Source organism: Alnus glutinosa, chromosome 1 (genome assembly GCF_958979055.1).
Source record: "Alnus glutinosa chromosome 1, dhAlnGlut1.1, whole genome shotgun sequence".
In the NCBI taxonomy this organism is placed as follows: domain Eukaryota; kingdom Viridiplantae; phylum Streptophyta; class Magnoliopsida; order Fagales; family Betulaceae; genus Alnus; species Alnus glutinosa.
Window position 1 is genome coordinate 49921748 of NC_084886.1, and position 18970 is coordinate 49940717.

The following is an 18970-nucleotide window of genomic DNA, read 5'->3' on the forward strand; positions in this document are numbered from 1 at the left end:
AAAATGTCGAAATCATTTTACGCTGAAACAAACAGAGCATTAGTTTTTTTTTTTTTTTTTTAAAAAAAATGCTTTATTTTATTAAAGGTATTTTTGTCATTGAGAGACATTATTAATTAAGTAATAATTTGAGGGAGATATTTGAATTTTTTTCCAAACTAAAACTTTAATAAAAGAAATAAAAAGAACAGCAACCAAAAAAAAAAAAAAAGAAAAGAAAAGAAAAGAGAAGAAAAGAAGAAGTTGGAAAAGGGGTGGCTCAACCACCATCTTTGTCAAAATAGAAAGTGGCCGAACCACTCCAAGGCTATAAGGAGAGTCATGGTTGCAGCATTATGCAATATCTATGAGCTACCCAATGTGGTAGCTTCTTTTTTTTTTTTTGGGTCTTGAAAAGTTCAAATACTCCACTCAAAACTATAACTTTATTGTTAATGTCTCTTACAAACTTTGAATTGCGTCAATGTTTCTCTCAAACTACTAAAAATTGTCAATGTCCCCCTTATGAGTGTATATGTGGACGAATATTAACCGTCGTATATGTTATCCACAACTATCCATTTCTCATTCATGCGGGTAGCTGTTTAGGATATGCATATGAGGTTATCTCGGTTTATGGAGGTGGTTTGGCCATCCCTAAGGGCTATGTGGGTGGTTCGGCCACCCTCAAACTGGTCAGTTTGAGGTGGTTGAACCGACTTCAGGCCAAACAGGAATGGTTGAGCTATCCCCAAGGCTCTTGGGGGTGGTTCAGCCACTCCCATTTTACTCTTTGGGGGTGGCCGAATCACCCACAAAGACCATGGGGGTGATTCGGCCACCCCTAGACCGGTCATGGTTATGGTTCTAGCCACCCTTCTTTCTTTTTTCAAAAAGTTATTTTAATTTTTTTTTAAGTTTTTGTTTTTATTTTAATTTTAATTTTTAATTATGCAGATGGATACATGTCGATTTTTAAGGCAAATGACATAGACTTCCATCATACAATGATTCTTTCGCCATATGAGGCGTTAATTTACCTACCAAAATATCGTCGTCTCTACCCAAAGACCCAAAATCATAATTTTTGTCTAAATTTCGAAGTAAAATGGAATAACAAATTCCTGCTGCCTTTAACTCTGGTCACCCACGACACTGCCGTGTGTCACATTTTTCTTTTAAAAAAAAAAAAAATTATTATGAGTATTTTTGTCATTGGAGTGTACAATCTAAAATTTAAAAACGTTAATAATTATTAGGTGATAGTTTAAGCCTCGAGGGTACCTGAACTTTTCGTTTGTTTTCTTTTTTCCTCTTATGCGGTAGCCCAAACAAGCCCCCTTGCCCTACTTTCTGGTAGAAAAGTAGCCTTTTGTCCCTTCTATTTGGCGCTTTCACCCGAATATTTGTACTTTGGTATAGGCGGCCTGGAGTGGCGGAGCCTCTGGCCGTTTTTGTAGCATCTGAAAAAATATTAGTTTTTAATTTTTAGCAGCCCGCAAAGAAACAGAGAAGTGGTGGAGTGAGCTGAAACCATATATATGACCACTTTGCAGCCCCAGTTCTAGCGGACCAAACTTTCCCAAACCTCTCTCTTCCTTCTTTTCTCCACCTTCTTCAACCTAAAAAATCACAAAACCAACACTAGCAAACCAGAAAATGGGCTCAGCTGGTGAAACCCAGATGACTCCGACTCAAGTTTCGGACGAAGAAACAAACCTCTTTGCTATGCAACTAGCCAGCGCCTCAGTCCTTCCCATGATCCTCAAGTCGGCTTTAGAGCTTGACCTCTTGGAAATCATGGCTAAGGCTGGACCTGGCGCATACTTGTCGCCTTCAGAGATCGCTTCCCAGCTCCCAACAACAAACCCAGATGCACCAGTTATGCTGGACCGTATCTTGCGCCTCCTGGCTAGCTACTCTGTTCTCACTTACTCTCTGCGCACGGTCCCTGATGGCAGGGTTGAGAGGCTATATGACCTAGGCTCCGTGTGTAAGTTCTTGAGCAAGAATGAGAACGGTGTGTCTATTGCTGCTCTCAGTCTCATGAATCAGGACAAGGTCCTCATGGAGAGCTGGTAACCATTTCTTCTTTTTCCTTTTCCATCTCTTCCTTTTGGTTTAATTCAATTTTGGAAAAAAAGTAGTTTATATTAGTTCTGCTAATGGATAATATTCAGAGTTTGAAAAACATGATTGGATTCAATCATTGAAGTGAGAGAGAGAGAGAGAGAGAGAGAGAGAGAGAGAGAGAAGGAGAAAGAAGTTTGTTTTCTAGGTGCATGAGAATATGTTCACCTAATTTTGTTTTCTGTAGGTACTACTTGAAAGATACAGTTCTAGAAGGTGGCATTCCATTTAACAAGGCCCATGGGATGACCTCGTTTGAATATCATGGGAAAGATCTTAGATTCAATAAGGTCTTCAACAAGGGAATGTCCGATCACTCTACCATTACCATGAAGAAAATCCTAGAGACTTACAAAGGCTTCAAGGGCCTCACATCTGTGGTCGATGTTGGTGGTGGGACTGGAGATGTCCTTAGTATGATTGTCTCCAAATACCCCTCTATAAGGGGCATCAATTTTGATTTGCCACATGTCATCGAGGGTGCACCATCATTTCCTGGTATTATTTAGGGTTAAATAGAAACTTGCCCCCTGTGATTTGCAAACTTTATTTTTTGCCCTCTAAGTTTTACTTTTATCATAGGTGGTACCTGTGGTATGTAAAAAGACGGAAATGGTACTTTCGTCTATTTTTTCATCCAAAACTAACGTCCGACAATGTCAGTGAACACGTGTTAATTGGACGGTGCGACACCTATCACCACGCCACATCAGATATGAAACATGAGCCACATAACTCACTCCATTGCCACGTCATTTGAGAGGGAAATTAGTTTCTCCGAAATTTTTCAAAAAAAATTAAGAGCAGTGCCGTTAACTATTTTGAATTGTTTCCGATCCCTTTTTCTTCCCAACTTCACGATTATTCCCAGCCCTAATTTCCCAAAGTTCGTCGACCTCCCCCCAAATCTCTTCCGTCTGTTGCAACGCCCCGTCCATTTCGGCCTCCCCAAGCTAAAGTTCCAACATTTAGACCGGATCTGTTAGATCAGAGGCTTAGAAGCTGATTTCCGGTTATATTTCCCAGAACCCACTCGGCCATCCTTCCTGGTCTCGGCCATCCTTTGACGGAGTAGCAGCGAAAGAACAACAGGTATTTCTGATACCCGAAAGTTGTTTTTTATGATACTTTGTGTGAAGTTTCTTTGTGAGCTGCGGAAGGACTTGACCCAAGAAGCTTTATATACATCTTTTGTCTTAGGGTTGGGCAAAGTAATATTATATGAGTTTGGTTTAGTGGGCAAAGCATAAAGTCCCCAACTTTATGTAGGGTCCCCAATGCACTGTGTTTTGTATGTTTTTGTCTGTTGTAGCTTTTGGCATCTTCTGACATGTTGTTGTCGGTTGGTTGTTGGAATTACTGCATTATTTAGTTCTGGGTTTGAGTTGGGTGAGTAGTAATTTTTAAGTATTCGCATGTTATTGGTCCCCACTCCTTGGTGCTTATTCTGACAATGTGGGTGTACTTAACTGAGGTTCCACAGTGTAAGTGCAATTATAAAACATCTAATTGGTCCAATTTGTACATATGAGTTTCCAATTTGTACATATGCCCATCCACACATTCAATACTAAGTAGGACTTGTTAAATAATGATACCGTTATTATGGAATTATGTAGCATAAATTTGGAAAACTTGTACAAATAACGTAGAAGTAATAGGTAGTAGTCATGATTTCTGATATTATCTGTTGTAATATTGTTTCAAAAATTGTTATGCTATATAAATAATATGTTCAGAGTGGCATGATGTAGGCTGTATACATAATATAAGATGTGATGTGTCCATTGTGTCTTGGCTATGCTCACAAGTTAATTTGTCACATCTCACAATGTGCACACATTCTATAACATATTATTAGATATGTGCACATTGACACTCCAGCCTAATACAGATATGCGACAATCTAGGATTATTAAGTAGGCTTATGTGGTATGATTTCTATGTATTGAAAGAAGTAGCCTTATAAAGTGTGTACTTGGTTTGGTTGTGTATGTGAATTTGATTTTTGTCATAATTTTGCAGAAATGGACCCAATATTTGATCAAGTCATTTGCCACCATCGGTCCTTGTATGGACATAGGATGGAGTACATAGGAGGAGATCGTATGGAGGTTAATAGACTGGATGCAGACAAGTTCTGTTTTTGGGACCTTACAAATATCCTAGAGTCGTACATGGGGTATAGATACAATGAAATTCCGGCAATGTATTACAAGTATGACGATGAAAGCAACGAAAATATAAACAATCTTAATTCAGACTAAGATTTCTTGAAAATGATCAATGGGATCATAAAAGATGGCAAGGTGAAGTTACATGTGTTTGTTGACCATGAAGAGGAGGAACTAGCTGAACCGGTCCCAATTGAAGTGGTGACCCCAATGCTGCTTCTCTCTCAGACTCCATCAGAGGTGGAGATTCAGTATTCCAAAGAGGATTTACCACAACACACATCACAACCTTCAATAGATGAGCCACGATCTGATGAGCCAGTAGAGCAAGTTGTTGTGCAGCCACCACAACAGGCTGCCCGAAAGTTAGCTCCGCAGCCTCAACGGCAAACTGCCCGGCAACCTCGGAAGCAGTCAGTTCGGCAGCCTTCGCAACAGCCAGAACAGTAGCCTCAGGATGATGATGAGGAGGCTGATGAGGAATACCTTGAGATGAATGACTTTGAGGTCATAGACGGCGAAGAAGAAGACATTTTTACAGAAAAATGAGATAATGTTGTACGCGAAGCAAGAGAAGAAACAAACAAATGGTTTCGGACGTGGGACAAGGCATCTATATCAAAGGATGGAGGTGATCCAATAAATGACCCTGATGCAGAGTCTGATGACAGTGAAACATTTCACAGTATGGATAGTGAGGAGGAGGAGGATGAAGATGAGGGTCCTCGTAGACGAGTGATGAGGTATCCGGAATGGAGGCCCAAGCGGGATTTGAAAAACATAATTACATTGACAGTAGGGTTGAAGTTCAGCAACCCCACTGAGTTCAAGGAAACATTGAAAGTGTTTGCAGTGCAAAATTCCTTTGACTATATGTACAAGCACAATGAGAAGACACGGGTCTCCGCAGAGTGCAAGAAAAAATATGGCTGGAGAATACACGCAAGTTGGTCGAACTGTAGAAAATTTTTCCAAGTCAAAACTTTTCAACCAATTCATAATTGTGGCAGCCACCACGATAACAAGCAGGCAACAGTTAGGTGGGCTGCTAATAGATATATAGACAGCTTTTGAGACCAAAGAAACCTCAAAACGACAGCTTTGAGGGAGATGATCCGGAGGGACTACCATGTTGACTTCAAAATGTTGAGCTGCCGCCGTGCAAAAAGAATGGCATTGGCGATACTGGATGGTATAGATGGTGAGCAGTACAAGCACACCAGGGACTATGCCAATGCATTACTGCAATGGACTCCGGGTTCCTCAGCATTCATTCAGCGGGATAGAGTGTTCTTTCAAAGGATGTATGTTTCGTTGGCGAGCTGCGAGGAAGGTTTCTTGGCTGCCTGTAGGCCAATGATATGCGTAGATGCATGTTTTATGAAGGGAAAATGGAGTGGTCAATTGCATGCAGCAGTTGTTCGAGATGCAAACGATGACATTTACCCGATAGCATATGCTATATGCGAAGCTAAAACTAGGGACACACGGACCTGGTTCTTGAAAATACTTTTGGATGATATTGGGTATGATCGGGAGCATATGTGGTCGTTCATGTCCGACCGTCAAAAGGTAATATTTAATGTACATTGACATGTGTTCTTAAACTTTTATTATCAAACATATTTTTACATGTTGGCTTTTAACAATATAAAACAGGGGTTGGTTAATGCTTTAGAAGATTTTATGCTTGGCGCCGAGCACAAGTACTATGTTAAACATCTGCATGCCAATATCAAGAGGAAAGGCTTTAAAGGGAAAGAGTTCAAAGATGCTCTATGGGGTGCAGCAAGGGCTTCCAATGAAATACAATTCAAGTATTACTTCGAGGTGATTAAGGGTATGGACCAAAGAGCATACAACTACATCGAGAAGATAAACCTGTGGTCCCAACATGCATTCTCCACTACAAGCTGCAGTGACATTTTACTAAACAACATTGCGGAGAGCTTTAATGCATGGGTGTTGGAGGCCAGGGATCAGCCAATTCTATCTTGTATGGAGACAATAAGGAGGCAGTTGATGAACCGGTTTGATAAGAAGAGGGTTGGAGTAACAACTTCAACCAATGTGATTTGCCCTAAAATTGTAAAGAAGCTTGACCGAAACAAGAAAGAGGCTGATGCTTACATATGTCACTGGAGTAATTGACTCCAGTATGAGGTTGATCATAGCCATGAGCCTAGGAGAATTGTTAATCTTGAGGCAAGAACTTGTGGATGTGGCAGGTGGCAACTGAACGGTATTCCCTGCCCTCATGCAATTTATGCAATGTATAGAAATAGATGTTTCCCTGAAGATTACATCAACAAATGGTACTTGATTGATACATATAGGCTATCATATGCCCCTAATATTAATCCAATGCTTGGACCCAATGACTGGACCCAATGACTGGCCCATTGACCGTGAAGTAGACCCTATAGAGCCACCGATTCCAAAGACACAACGCGGTAGGCCAAAAAAGCTCAGAAGAAGAGGAGATGATGAGATAGTTCCAGATGAAAGTACACGGGTCACTCGAAAGGGGTATGATGTATGTTGTGGGAATTGTGGTAAAAAATGCCATAATGCCAGACGTTGCAAACAACCTGAAAATCCAAACATAAAGAAGTATCCCAAAATGGATAGGAGGAAGCCGAAGCCAACAAATGTGAGTTGGCTTTTTTTTTTCAATAACATTATTATAATTTAATGTTATCTTGTATGACGTGTTTGTGTTATCTTATATGTGTGACAGGGATCACCCTTGGGAACAGCAGCCAATGTTGGTCAACAATCAGGGGACAACCCTCCTCAGGACAGTCCCCTTCAACCATCAGGCCTCAACCCCCAAAGTTCAACTGAACCGCTCACGCATAGACAAAGGCGTGTCTCAGACTTATATAGGAGGATGGAACATGTGATTTTCTCATAACTTTTAGTAATGCTTTATTGTGGGAATTGTGGATTTTCCTCTAATGCCTTACGTTAATTTGTTACTTATTACCTTGCAACTTCGGGGGGGAGACATCAAACACGATGCAGTTCAGGAAAAGAGGATCACAGCCAGATTGAAAAAATTGACACATTAACAATTGGTCATTTTTTAAAATAGGACTGATTGTGTTATGTTATGATGGATGGATAATTTGTACATTGACAGTTGGTCATTTTTTGAAACAGGATGGGAAGTGTTATGTTATGATGGATTTGTACATTAACAAATGGTTTTGGTTTTAGTGGACATGTAGTGGTGTATTTCTGATGTAAAGTGTTATTTGGATGGATAATTTGTACATTGTCAATTTGGATGGATAGTGGTGTATGCTATTTTTTGGATGGATAATTTGCACATTATCAATTTGGATGGATAGTGGAGTATGCTATTTTTTGGATGGATAATTTGCACATTGTCAATTTGAAACAGGATTGATTGTGTTCATTTTTTGGAACAGGATTGATTTTTTGGTTTGGACAAATTGTTTTGGTTTTGGTTTTGGTCATTTTTTGACACATGATTGATTGTGTTCATTTTTTTAAACAAGATTGATTTTTTGGTTTGGACAAATTATTTTGGTTATTTTATGTGGTCATTTTTTGAAACAGGATTGATTCAAATAGGTAACATTTAGGACACATTTACAAAACCAAGGTACCATTGATGATACATTTATAAACCACAGGGGGCACATAATGAAAAACATTCCATCAGATTTTTACTTGTAATTCGATAGTATTATATTTGGACATTTTTTAGGTGTAGTTTTATAGTAATACATTTGGCCAGTTAGATTTTTTATATTTGTGTTCCAAACAATCTTATTGGTAAAGAGGTACATTTTATGTTACATTGACAAAATCAAGGTACTACCTATGATATGTTTACAAAACCAATGTACCATTTGTGATATGTTTACAAAACCAATGTACCATTTGTGATATATTTATAGAACCAAAGTACCATTGGTGATACATTTACAAAACCAAAGTACCATTTGTTGTACATTTACAAAACCAAAGTACCATTGGTGTTAGAGACACATTTGGGCATTTTTTGGTTATTTTGGGTTGCTACATCACAAATGACACTACATCAAAATGTCAAATAAATAATTCACATACATTATTGCATAATAACCACATTTGGCATATAATGAAAACAAATGTGGGTTAGAGACATACATTTGAAATTTTTTTTGGCAAAATGTTAAATTAATTATTCACATACATTACTGCAAGCTTACAATTTTGACATACATGTGTCAAACTATAAATTCACTTAACAAGTGCAACACAAGCAACCAACAACATTGTGAACCATGACAACAACAAAACATACATAAAATTTTTTTCCCTAGCCCTATAGATGTCATTTTCCTTCTCCAGACACTTGATGATTTCCATTGTGTTTCTCATTCTTCTTCTCCAATTGCTTAACCCTTTCCATGCAACTTTCCTTTTCATTCTCTAAGTCTTTCACCCTTGCCATCAAGGTACCATTTTCATCCTCTAGTTCATTAGCTTGCTTCATAATTTGTTTTAAGACCTCCATGGATGTTGCACAGGTTGGTTTGTTCACCCATTTGAAAAATTTGCAGGCATCAGATTTTTTTCTGTATTTTGAAGTATAGGTAGTCAGTAAGAAATCATTCAAATTATCTAGAGGAAGTGATTCAACCATAAAGCTGCTTACTCTCGAGTTGTAGGAGGCGCAACCCCAAAATCTTCTCCTAAGATTGTCCTCAGTCCAGGAGGTCTTTATAGGTACTGGTAAACCGCAAAAACATAGGTAGGACTTCTCAGCACGCCCCACAGAGGAAGATCCAGATGATAACTTCGTTTGATTCAAATGCCAAAAAAACAAAACAAAAAATAAATTTTTTAATCAGCTAATTCAAAAAAAATAAAAAATAAATAAAAAATCCATTCATAACTCAATAACAAAACAATAGATTAAGAACACACCTTCTCTGAAGAACGGGAAACTTCTTTCACTGTTGAATCTTGTACGAGACTTGATGATGACATTTGTCTGATTGTGAGATATATACTAGGAGAAATGGTCGTGCCGGAGCTGTGGGACGCCATTGAAATCTATTGTCGGCCTTATCTGATTCAGTTGCTAAGATTGGTTTGGGGAGATTTGTTGAACCGGAGTTGTCGGTAGGGTTAGGGTTCTATGGTTTTCGGAGGGAGACGACGTTTTTAGTTGTTTTATTTCAAGAAAAATTTCAATTCTTGAACTATTATGTGATTATCTGGATTTGCATTAATACGTGGCATTACACAATATTAGGTGGCATTACATAAACACGTAGGATTTATCTGAGGTGTCGCAATTGACAGGTGTCGCACCATCCAATAAACACGTGTTCATTGACATTGTCAAACGTTAGTTTTGGATGGAAAAATGGACGGAGGTACCATTTTCGTCTTTTCACATACCACATGACGGAGGTACCATTTTCGTCTTTTCACATACCACATGTACCACCTATGATAAAAAGTAAAACTCATGGGGCAAAAAATAAAGTTTGCAAACCACAGGGGGCAATAATGCATTTAACCCTATTATTTATAATGATATAGTCACTTAACTATTTCTACCTTATTGAATTTAAACTTTAATTTTCTAGAGGGCCATTGGCTGTAGATTGGCAACCTAGTTTGGTGTCTTTTTGAAGTGAATTACTTGATTCCCAAACTATTGAGTATGTTTGTTAATGTGTTTTGGAAGCTATTTTTTGTTTGAAAAATATGTTCTGATGGGACAAAAAAATAAAAATAGCTTTTAGTGTTTTGTGTTGTTTGTTATGGTGTTGGTTTTGAAAATAGAAAATAAAAGACAACAAGAAAATTTAAAAAGCAAAGCCATTATAATATTGCAGTCGGCCACATAAGGATAGTAAATAAATCAGTCCGTTCGACAACCCGCTCGATACCCGCTCAGTTTAGTCCGATTCGAACTCGAGCTCGATACTGTAGAAACTCGATCGTTACTGTAGAAACCCACTCGATTAGTAAGTGATACATACCCGACTCGCTCGACAAAACTCGATAGGGGCTCGCGAGCTCAGCTCGTTTAAAGTTCGACCGAATCGCTCGCCCAGTTCGTTAGTCCGACTCGTTAACTTGTTCATATCTTACATATATATTAGTAAAAATAGTAAATATAGTATAATATATATAGTATTACATATTAATTATAATACTTTGATAACAATATTTAGTATGTTAAATTAACATATTAAGTTATTAATAGTTAGTATATAACAATATAACAATATTAAATAGTTAGCATATAAGTATATGTATATATAAACACATATATCACATCACACATGGTTAATAGTAGTTATATATTATACTTATATTATAGTTACTTAGTTATATAGAATATATTAGACTTACTATTTGTTCACATTATAAATATACCATAGTTTATACTCTCTAGTTATACATAATAACATATTGTTAATTTGTTACTTATAAACTATAATTATGTGCTATATTTTATAATATGTTTTATATAGTTACATATTATATATTTATGTTATTAATAAATGCATAGAGGTTGTTCATAAACTAATGCTTGAATTCTGCTTTGATCACTCATTGAAAAATTTAATAGTTTACCTCGAGCTCTAATTGAGCCGAGCTTGTCGAGTAACCCGGTTCGGCTCGAATGTCATTTTCAACGAACTCGAGCTCGAGCTCGCCCGAGTTTTAAACGAGCCGAGCTTGAACATGCAATTTATAGCTCAGCTCGAATTCGAGCTCGACTATTTAGGCTCAACTCGTAAACGAGCCAGTCTTGAAATCTTCAAACTATACTCAGCTTGGCTCGATTACATCCCTACGGCCACGTAATATTGTTCTCCTTTCTTATTCTATGGGTTTAATGTGATCTCAATGGATACAGATGTTAGTTGGTTGCAGGTGTAGACCATGTTGGGGGAGACATGTTTGTTAGTGTTCCAAAAGGAGATGCCATTTTCGTGAAGGTGGGTTCGAACCTATCTGAAATCCTGTCACTTTCTTACCTACCCCTTCCTTGGCTCTTTAGTTGATCCAGTTATATAAAACTACAATGATGTTATTGGTAGTTAAGTAGTTGACTCATGGAAGGCACCACTAGTACCCAAGATAATCTTCACGCAACAACTTCTTTGATTTAACTGTAAGGTGTGTTCCATTTTTAAAGATGTCAAGGAACACCAATTTTAATGCAGCAGTAGAATGATTTCAATGGATTGTTGAATTTCCCCTTTCAAGGGAAAAGGAAGCTAAGTAGAGAGCTCGTTTCACAAGACTTTTTAGATAGTAATTTATGCTTTTTAGTTATGATTTGACATGGTGGTAAAACTAGTTTTTGAGTGTTTTGACTTTGTTTGTTAGTGATTTTGCTTTTTGGTTAAAAAGTTAAATGTTTCCTGGAAAGCATTACCAAACGAGACGTAGTGTTTGTGCTTAAATATTAGTCAAAGCTATTTTACCGTGATTTGTGCTATTGACATGTGTGTGCTCCTATATATGTACACAGTGGATATGTTGTGATTGGAGTGATGAGCACATCTTGAAATTTTTGAACAACTGCTATGATGCTCATCCAGACAATGGGAAGGTGATTGTTGCCGAAAGCATTCTTCCTGTAGCCCCAGACACTAACCTCGCCACTAAGGTAGTTACCCATGTTGACCTTATCATGTTGGCTCATAATCCTGGTGGTAAAGAGAGGACTGAGAAGGAGTTTGAGGCCTTGGCTATAGGGGCTGGATTTCAAGGGTTCCAACTAATGTGTTGTGCTTTCAATACCTACATCATGGAATTCATCAAAAAAGCTTTGAGTAATTAAGTCCTTGGCTTTTGTTTTTTAGATGAATAAAAGTTTTTATAAAACCAACAAACAAAAACATCCCTCCAGTGAAAAATGGAAAACTATCCCATCAAGGACAACACCTACAAACACAAGCCACTAAACAACACCAAGCCTTATACACATCCAAACTACAAGAACACAAAACAGCAAACTCAAACATCGGAGAACTTGCAGAAAACAGAGCAGTTTTTTACAACAAATGATGTTAAGTTCCAACTATACACAAGAACCAAACTCTTTATGAGACACTTGAAGTGGCTTTTAGCCAAGACTCTTAACTCGGACTTCCCAGTTAATTGAGTCCTTGGTTTGGTTACATACTTATTGCATTTGGGTTTTGAGGTTGTGACTCTTTCTGTTTCACAAGTGGCTTTCTGAAATATGTATAGTTTCTGTTCATAGACAGAAAGAGAGAGAAGAAGAAAACAGAATAATGTGTAGATTATTGTATACTTCTTGTATGAAATAAAATTTTTGAACTTTGATTCAAGTAGATGGATCTCGAGGCCTTGAAATATGAACAATATCAAACTTTGCATAATTGCAAAGCAAATGAGAAAGAACAAAGAGAAACTGGAAACGTGCACAACAAGAAATGGAGAAGAACTTGATCTTTTATTGCTTTGCTTAATGACAAAATACATAGGAAGAGAGTACTTATACAAAAACAATAAGCACACGTGCTTGATTAACTCAGATGCTAACTAACTTACTTGAAGAGCAAGTAATCTAATCTGCTATACAACTCAGTTACAGAATGAGAAAATAGACAGCTGTACAAAATGAACTTCTAAGCTATACATTCCAATACTCTCCCTCAAGATGGATGATGGATATCCATGACAAACATCTTCGACAAAAGACAATGAAAAAGGACACTGCCAAGAGGTTTTGTGAAGATATCGGCTAACTGGTGTTGAGAAGGAACGTCCAGAGTTTTAATGAGCCCAAGTTGGATCTTTTCTTGGACAAAATGACAATCAACATCGATATGTTTTGTTCTCTAGTGGAAAATAGGGTTTGCTGCAATGTGCATGGCAGCTTGAGTGTCACAAAATAAGGTAGCAGCCTGTGGATGATCAATGTGGAGATCATGAAGCAAAGTAAAAGGCTAGACTTGCTCACATCCAGTAGAAGCCACTGAGCGATATTCATATTCTGCAGAAGACCGAGAGATAGTATTCTGCTTCTTAGACTTCTAGGAAATCAAAGAAGTCCCAAGAAAAACACAAAATCTAGTAATGGATCGCTGAGTATCCAAGCACCCTGCCTAATCAGCATCACAAAATGCTTTGAATTTAAAATCAGATGTTGCAAGAAAAAATAAGCCTTGTCCAGGGCGAAAATTTAACATATCTCAATACTTGATAAGCAGCATCAAGATGGGGTTGCCGAGGGGTGTCCATGAATTGACTAAGAGTTTGGATTGAGTAGGCCAAATTAGGCCGTGTAAATTGTCAAGTATAAAAGTCTGCCAATAAGTCTCCTGTAGGAAGTAGGATTTGTCAATAAAGTACCAACATCTCTTGACATTTTCAAATTTTGCTCTATTGGGAAAGAAACAGGTTTAGAGCCCAACAATCCAAAATCTTGGAGAATTTTCGAGGAATATTTTTGTTGAGAAACAGAAATGCCCTTATCTGTCCAAGCAATTTCAAGGCCTAAGAAAAATCTTAAAACACCAAGATCCTTTAAGTCGAAATCTAGCATTGAGAGTACTAATAAGAGACTTGACATCAACCGAATCATTGCTTGCAATGGCAATGTCACCAACATAAAGCAATAAAGCAATGAAGGAAGATCCTTGACTTCTTGTAAACAAAGAGTAATTGACCTTAGATTGTGTGAAGCCAAGATCAAGCAAACAATCTGAAAACTTAGAAAACCATTGCCTAGAGGCCTGTTTTAATCCATATAAGGATTTAGTTAACTTGCAAATTTGAGACCCCTTAGTCTTAAATCTGGTAGGTAACTTCATATAGACTTCTTCATCTAATTCCTCATGAAGGAAAGCATTGTTTACATCAAGTTGATGTAAAGTCCAATGCTTGGCAGCAGCAATAGCTAGAAAGGTCTGAACAGTGGACATCTTGGCCACCGGAGAAAAAGTTTCATGATAGTCTACCCCTTCGTTTTGCGTGTAACCCTTGGCAACCAAACGGGCTTTGTACCTATCTATGCCCCCAACAGCTCTATACTTAATTTTGTACACCCATTTGCAACCAATGGGTTGTTTGTGAGGAGGTAAATTAGTAACAACCCAAGTGTGATTCTCCTCAAGGGCTGAAATTTCAGTAGCCATGGCATCTCGCCAGTGTGCATGTTTAACAGCCTCATGATAGAACTGAGGCTCAACAACAGAAGAAATGGAGAGACAAAAATGTTTGAAAGAATGAGAGAGTTGATCATAAGATACAAAAGAGGAAAGAGATTACCTGAGTCACCAAAAAAAGAATCCTTAGAAACAGAAACGGGTAAAGTAGAAGCAAGATGGCAGTGAATCAGTGATACTATTGCAGATATTCAGGTGGACGCCTAGTTCTTGTGGAGTAATGAATAACAGAAGGATTAGGATCAGTGAGAATGGGAGGTGAATGAGAAGAAGAGATGTCATGAGAAACAGATTTTGTAGAAGTGGAATCATTAGGAACAGAATCAATAGAAACGGGATGAAAAGAAGAAGAAGAAGAAAAAAGGAATGTCAAAAAATGAGAAATCTGCAGAATTAGTTGGAGAAATGATAGGATGGACAAATGAAGTTTCAATTGATGGGATAGGAAAAGATGGAGAGGGGAAAGAAAAACATCCATCAGAATTAGAATGCAAGAGATTTATGGCAAAAGGAAATATATGTTCATGAAAAATAACATTTCTAGAAATGAAGACAAATTTGGTGTGAAGATCATACAACTTATAACCTTTAATGGCATAAGGGTAACCAATAAGGACACACAAGGTATAGCCCGGGAATCAAATTTATTTCTAGCTCGGCATAAAGAAGAATTATAAGCCAGACAACCAAAAACTTTGAGATGAGAATAGAGAGGAGGTTTGGAGAACAAAAGTTCTTGAGGTGTTTTGTTGGAAAGATTGGGGGCAGGAATACGATTAATGAGATGAATGGCAGTAAGAACACAATCTACCCATAATTGAAAAAAAAGGCAAATGAGCTTGAAGTCTCAAAGATCTGGCCACATTTATGATGTGTTGATGTTTCCTCTCAACAACAGAATTTTGTTGAGGGGTTTCAACACAACTTAGTTGATGAATAGTTCATTGTTTAGCAAAGAAATCAACCATTTGAAATTTAGCACCTTTATCGGATCTTAAGCATTTTATGTTGTGTTAAAATTGAGTAGAAACCAAATGAAAGAAAATTTGAAGAATAGATCAAGTTTGAGATTTTTGATACATCAAATGAACCCAAGTGAATCTACTATAATCATCAACAATAGTAAGGAAAAATCTGGAACCATTTATTAAATGGGTGGGAAAAGGTCCCCAAATGTCACAATGTATCAATTCAAAAGGAGAACAAGAAACTGAATTGCTATGCAAAAAGGGTAATCTATGTTGCTTAGCAATGGGACAAACTGTACAAACATTATTAGAATCAAAAGGAATGGAAGGAACAATCTGATGTAAAAGACTTATTCTAGATTATGAAGGATGCCCTGATCTGTAATGCCAAATATCAGCAAAAGATGAAGGAACTTTGACTGAGGTGGAGAGGACTCGGGGGCTGGAATCAACATGAATAGAACCAGAAATCTGCAAGTAGTAAAGGCCATTGTGCTCCTTTCCCACTCCAATCGTTTTCCAAGAGCTCAAAGTCTGTATGAAACAGTAATTGGAAAGAAAGATTAAGCAACAAGAAAGATTTTTTATAAGCTTGATTGCGGATATCGAATTGAAATTAAAAGATGGCACACATATAACATTAGTAAGAACAAGAGTATCTGAAATTTTAATAGTGCCTATGTGAGTAACCAAAGCAACAGCACCATTAGGTAATTGAACACTAGTGAAAATGATGGCAGTTATGTGAGTGAAGAAAGTATAGAACAAACCATGTGGTCAGTAGCCCCTGTGTTAACAATCTAGGGAGGCTTTTTGAGTGAATGAAAATGGGAATGATGAGAAAATTGAGAAGAGAAAACAGAACAATGTCAGTTGAGACCAAACATACCAGATGATGAAGAACCTGTAGTATTCGGATTTGGCTGAGGAACAACATGCCCAATTGAATGAGCTGCAGGCAGTGAAGATGTAGATTTATGTTGAATAAATGCCATCAGCTGCTGGCATTGCTCAATAGTGATGGGATGCTGTGGAGTTGAATCATTAGTAAAATCAGTTCCTTGTACGTGGTTTACTGAATGAGCAGAAGATTGATTCTTGGTGAATTTGAATCCAGGTGGAAACCCATGGACCCTATAACACTTGTCAATCGTGTGTCTAGGAATTCCACAGTGAGAGCAAATAGGTTTCTCCTTGCGGTTGATCCATTTACCAGACTTTTGCATTGGAGCCGCATTAGTTTTGGTCATGAGTGTTGTAGTTTCATGAACCAAAGCGGCAACAGAAATCTCTTTTTGACACTCTTCTTGCATTATCAGTGAAAAGACCTTGTTAGTTGGGGGAAGAAGATCATTGAGCAGGATTTGTCCCCGAATATGAGCAAATGAATCATCAAGACCCATTAAAAACTTAAACACATGATCTCGGTTGTGTTTCTCATAAATAGCCCGCATTCCTCCATAAGTGCATGAAGGAATCATATCATAATTGTCTAATTCATCCCATAGACTTTTGATCTTAGTGAAATAATCACTAACAGATAAGTTCTCTTGAGATAGGTTTGCAAGAAGTTTCTAAAGTTGAAAAATTCGAGGACCATTACCTTGAGAGAAACGATCCTTTAGATCCTGCCACATTCCGACACAAGTGGTGATGTATATCACACTTGAAGCAATTTCTTTCAAAACCGAGTTCAGAATCCAGGCAATGATCATGTTATTGCATCGAGTCCAAGCATGAAACATTGCCTCATCTACAGGAGATGGTGTGGTTGAGGCAAAGAACCATCGATGAATGCCATCTTGTTCTTTGCTATGAGGGAGACAATCATGGATCTACTCCATGTATTGTAATTAGCACCAAAGAGAGGTTGAGAAACCAATACTGATCCTGGATGATCGCCATTGCTCAAGTAAAATTGACTTGATGAGTTTTCGATCAATGAAGAAGATGAAGAAGAAACAGCCATTGATGAACAAAAAATGAAATGATTTGAGGAATGAAAATTGAAGAACATAATTGAAAAGAATCGAATGAACTTTCACAGATTTGTGAAAAGCTCTGATACCATATCAAACTTTGCAGAATTGCAAAGCAAATGAGAAAGAACAGAGAGAAACTGGAAACGTGCACAACAAGAAATGGAGAAGAACTTCATCTTCTATTGATTTGCTTAATGAAAAAATACATAGGAAGAGAGTACTTATACAACAACAATAAGCACACGTGCTCGATTAACTCCGATGCTAACTAACTAACTTGAAGAGGAAGTAATCTAATTTCCTATACAACTCAATTACAGAATGAGAAAATAGACAGCTGTACAAAATGAACTTCTAAGCTATACATTCCAATAAACAAGACCCAAAAAAAGGAAATTGAAAAGAATCCCAGAGATAACAAAAGTTCCAACAAAGAAAAAGGAAAATAGTCTCCATTTTATATCTCACACATTCTATATGCATATAAATCTCAAATGTTGCAAGACACATATAACCAGAACTAAGATTCTTACATGTTTCAAATGAAGAATTAAACCACAACAAAATGGGAAAAAAAATTCTCAAAAAATAATGGAGAAATAAATCACAAGATAATGGAGTTAGTGGGGAATAGGGTATTTTGTAACAACTATTCAACTTCATAAAAAAAACTTTGTAACAATAAATTTGTGAGAATAACTGTTTATTTATTTATTTTTATTAAAATACAAGTCCAACTTCACATACTACAACCTTATTCTACTGCATGGACCAAGAGAGAATCAAACAATCAGCAAAAGATAATTAAAGGTTCAACTTATGGCTAACAAATTAGAAACTTCTACCTACTAATTGAATAGCACAATCATTGTTAGGCTGAATTTCAGCCATTCTACTATTAAGCTTTTCTTGTCGCAAATGAATTGTAGAGTTCCACTGTCATGATTTTGTTAAGAAAAGCTCAATGGCAGCATGGCTTAAATGGCCAAACACTGCCATCAACTTACTTCTTAAATCAATTGAAATGCCTCACACAGCCATCCATTTACTTAAGAAAAGAATTGATGGCAATGTCAGAGCATTTCAACCATGCTGCCATTGAGCTTTTCTTAAGAAAAAAGATGGTCGTGGCCCTCTGTTGGCACTTCATTTGCAACAAGAACAATGCTATAATAGTAGGAAAAAAATGGTTGACAACTACGGGCACTAAGGCTACTTATTCTTGAAAAGTTCCAAACAATGTTCTTTTTCCAAGTCCCTACTCCAAAACTTCTGGTAATAGTTTACATATGTGAAACCCCTGTATGTAGCTGTTGATCCATCATCAGTCAGTGAATTCGGAGTGCTGACTAATGCGTCGTCGGACGGGCAAAAGAATGAAGCTATTGACATCCTTGGCTTGTCAACATCGACTATAGCTCAGTGCCAAACACTCTTATACACCCCATTACTCACTGCCTACAATCACTCATTGTCATGTTAAATTCCCTCGGGAACTTGTCATTGGTGTGTGTTTAAAGTAAAATCACATAAGCAGTTTATAG

At 37.4% G+C, this 18970-nt stretch overlaps 2 protein-coding genes across 2 annotated transcripts; one reads left to right on the forward strand and one right to left on the reverse strand.

Moving 5' to 3' along the window:
* The first annotated feature begins 1494 nt into the window (after window positions 1-1494).
* LOC133861312 (caffeic acid 3-O-methyltransferase-like) lies at window positions 1495-12120 on the forward strand. The gene is made up of 4 exons (XM_062297066.1): window positions 1495-2057; window positions 2297-2607; window positions 11205-11269; window positions 11809-12120. The coding sequence occupies exons 1-4, from the start codon at window positions 1639-1641 to the stop codon at window positions 12118-12120; spliced, it is 1107 nt and encodes a 368-aa protein (XP_062153050.1). The 5' UTR covers window positions 1495-1638.
* A 3684-nt stretch (window positions 12121-15804) lies between these two features.
* Window positions 15805-17189, reverse strand: LOC133861329 (uncharacterized). Its single transcript, XM_062297087.1, has 4 exons — window positions 17048-17189; window positions 16334-16936; window positions 16215-16231; window positions 15805-15978 (listed from the first exon to the last, which is right to left on the reverse strand). Exons 1-4 carry the CDS (start codon window positions 17187-17189, stop codon window positions 15805-15807), a joined length of 936 nt encoding a protein of 311 aa, XP_062153071.1.
* Window positions 17190-18970: the final 1781 nt, after the last annotated feature.

Excerpts from the sequence above, each read along its gene's own strand:
- LOC133861312 (XM_062297066.1), top strand. The coding sequence starts at position 1,639 with ATGGGCTCAGCTGGTGAAACCCAGATGACTCCGACTCAAGTTTCGGAC. Across the intron at positions 2,608-11,204 it reads GGGTGCACCATCATTTCCTG|GTGTAGACCATGTTGGGGGA; the intron begins GTATTATTTAGG and ends AGTTGGTTGCAG. Across the intron at positions 11,270-11,808 it reads GAGATGCCATTTTCGTGAAG|TGGATATGTTGTGATTGGAG; the intron begins GTGGGTTCGAAC and ends ATATGTACACAG.
- LOC133861329 (XM_062297087.1), bottom strand. The coding sequence starts at position 17,189 with ATGTTTCATGCTTGGACTCGATGCAATAACATGATCATTGCCTGGATT. Across the intron at positions 16,937-17,047 it reads AAAGGATCGTTTCTCTCAAG|ACAATTATGATATGATTCCT; the intron begins GTAATGGTCCTC and ends GGGATGAATTAG.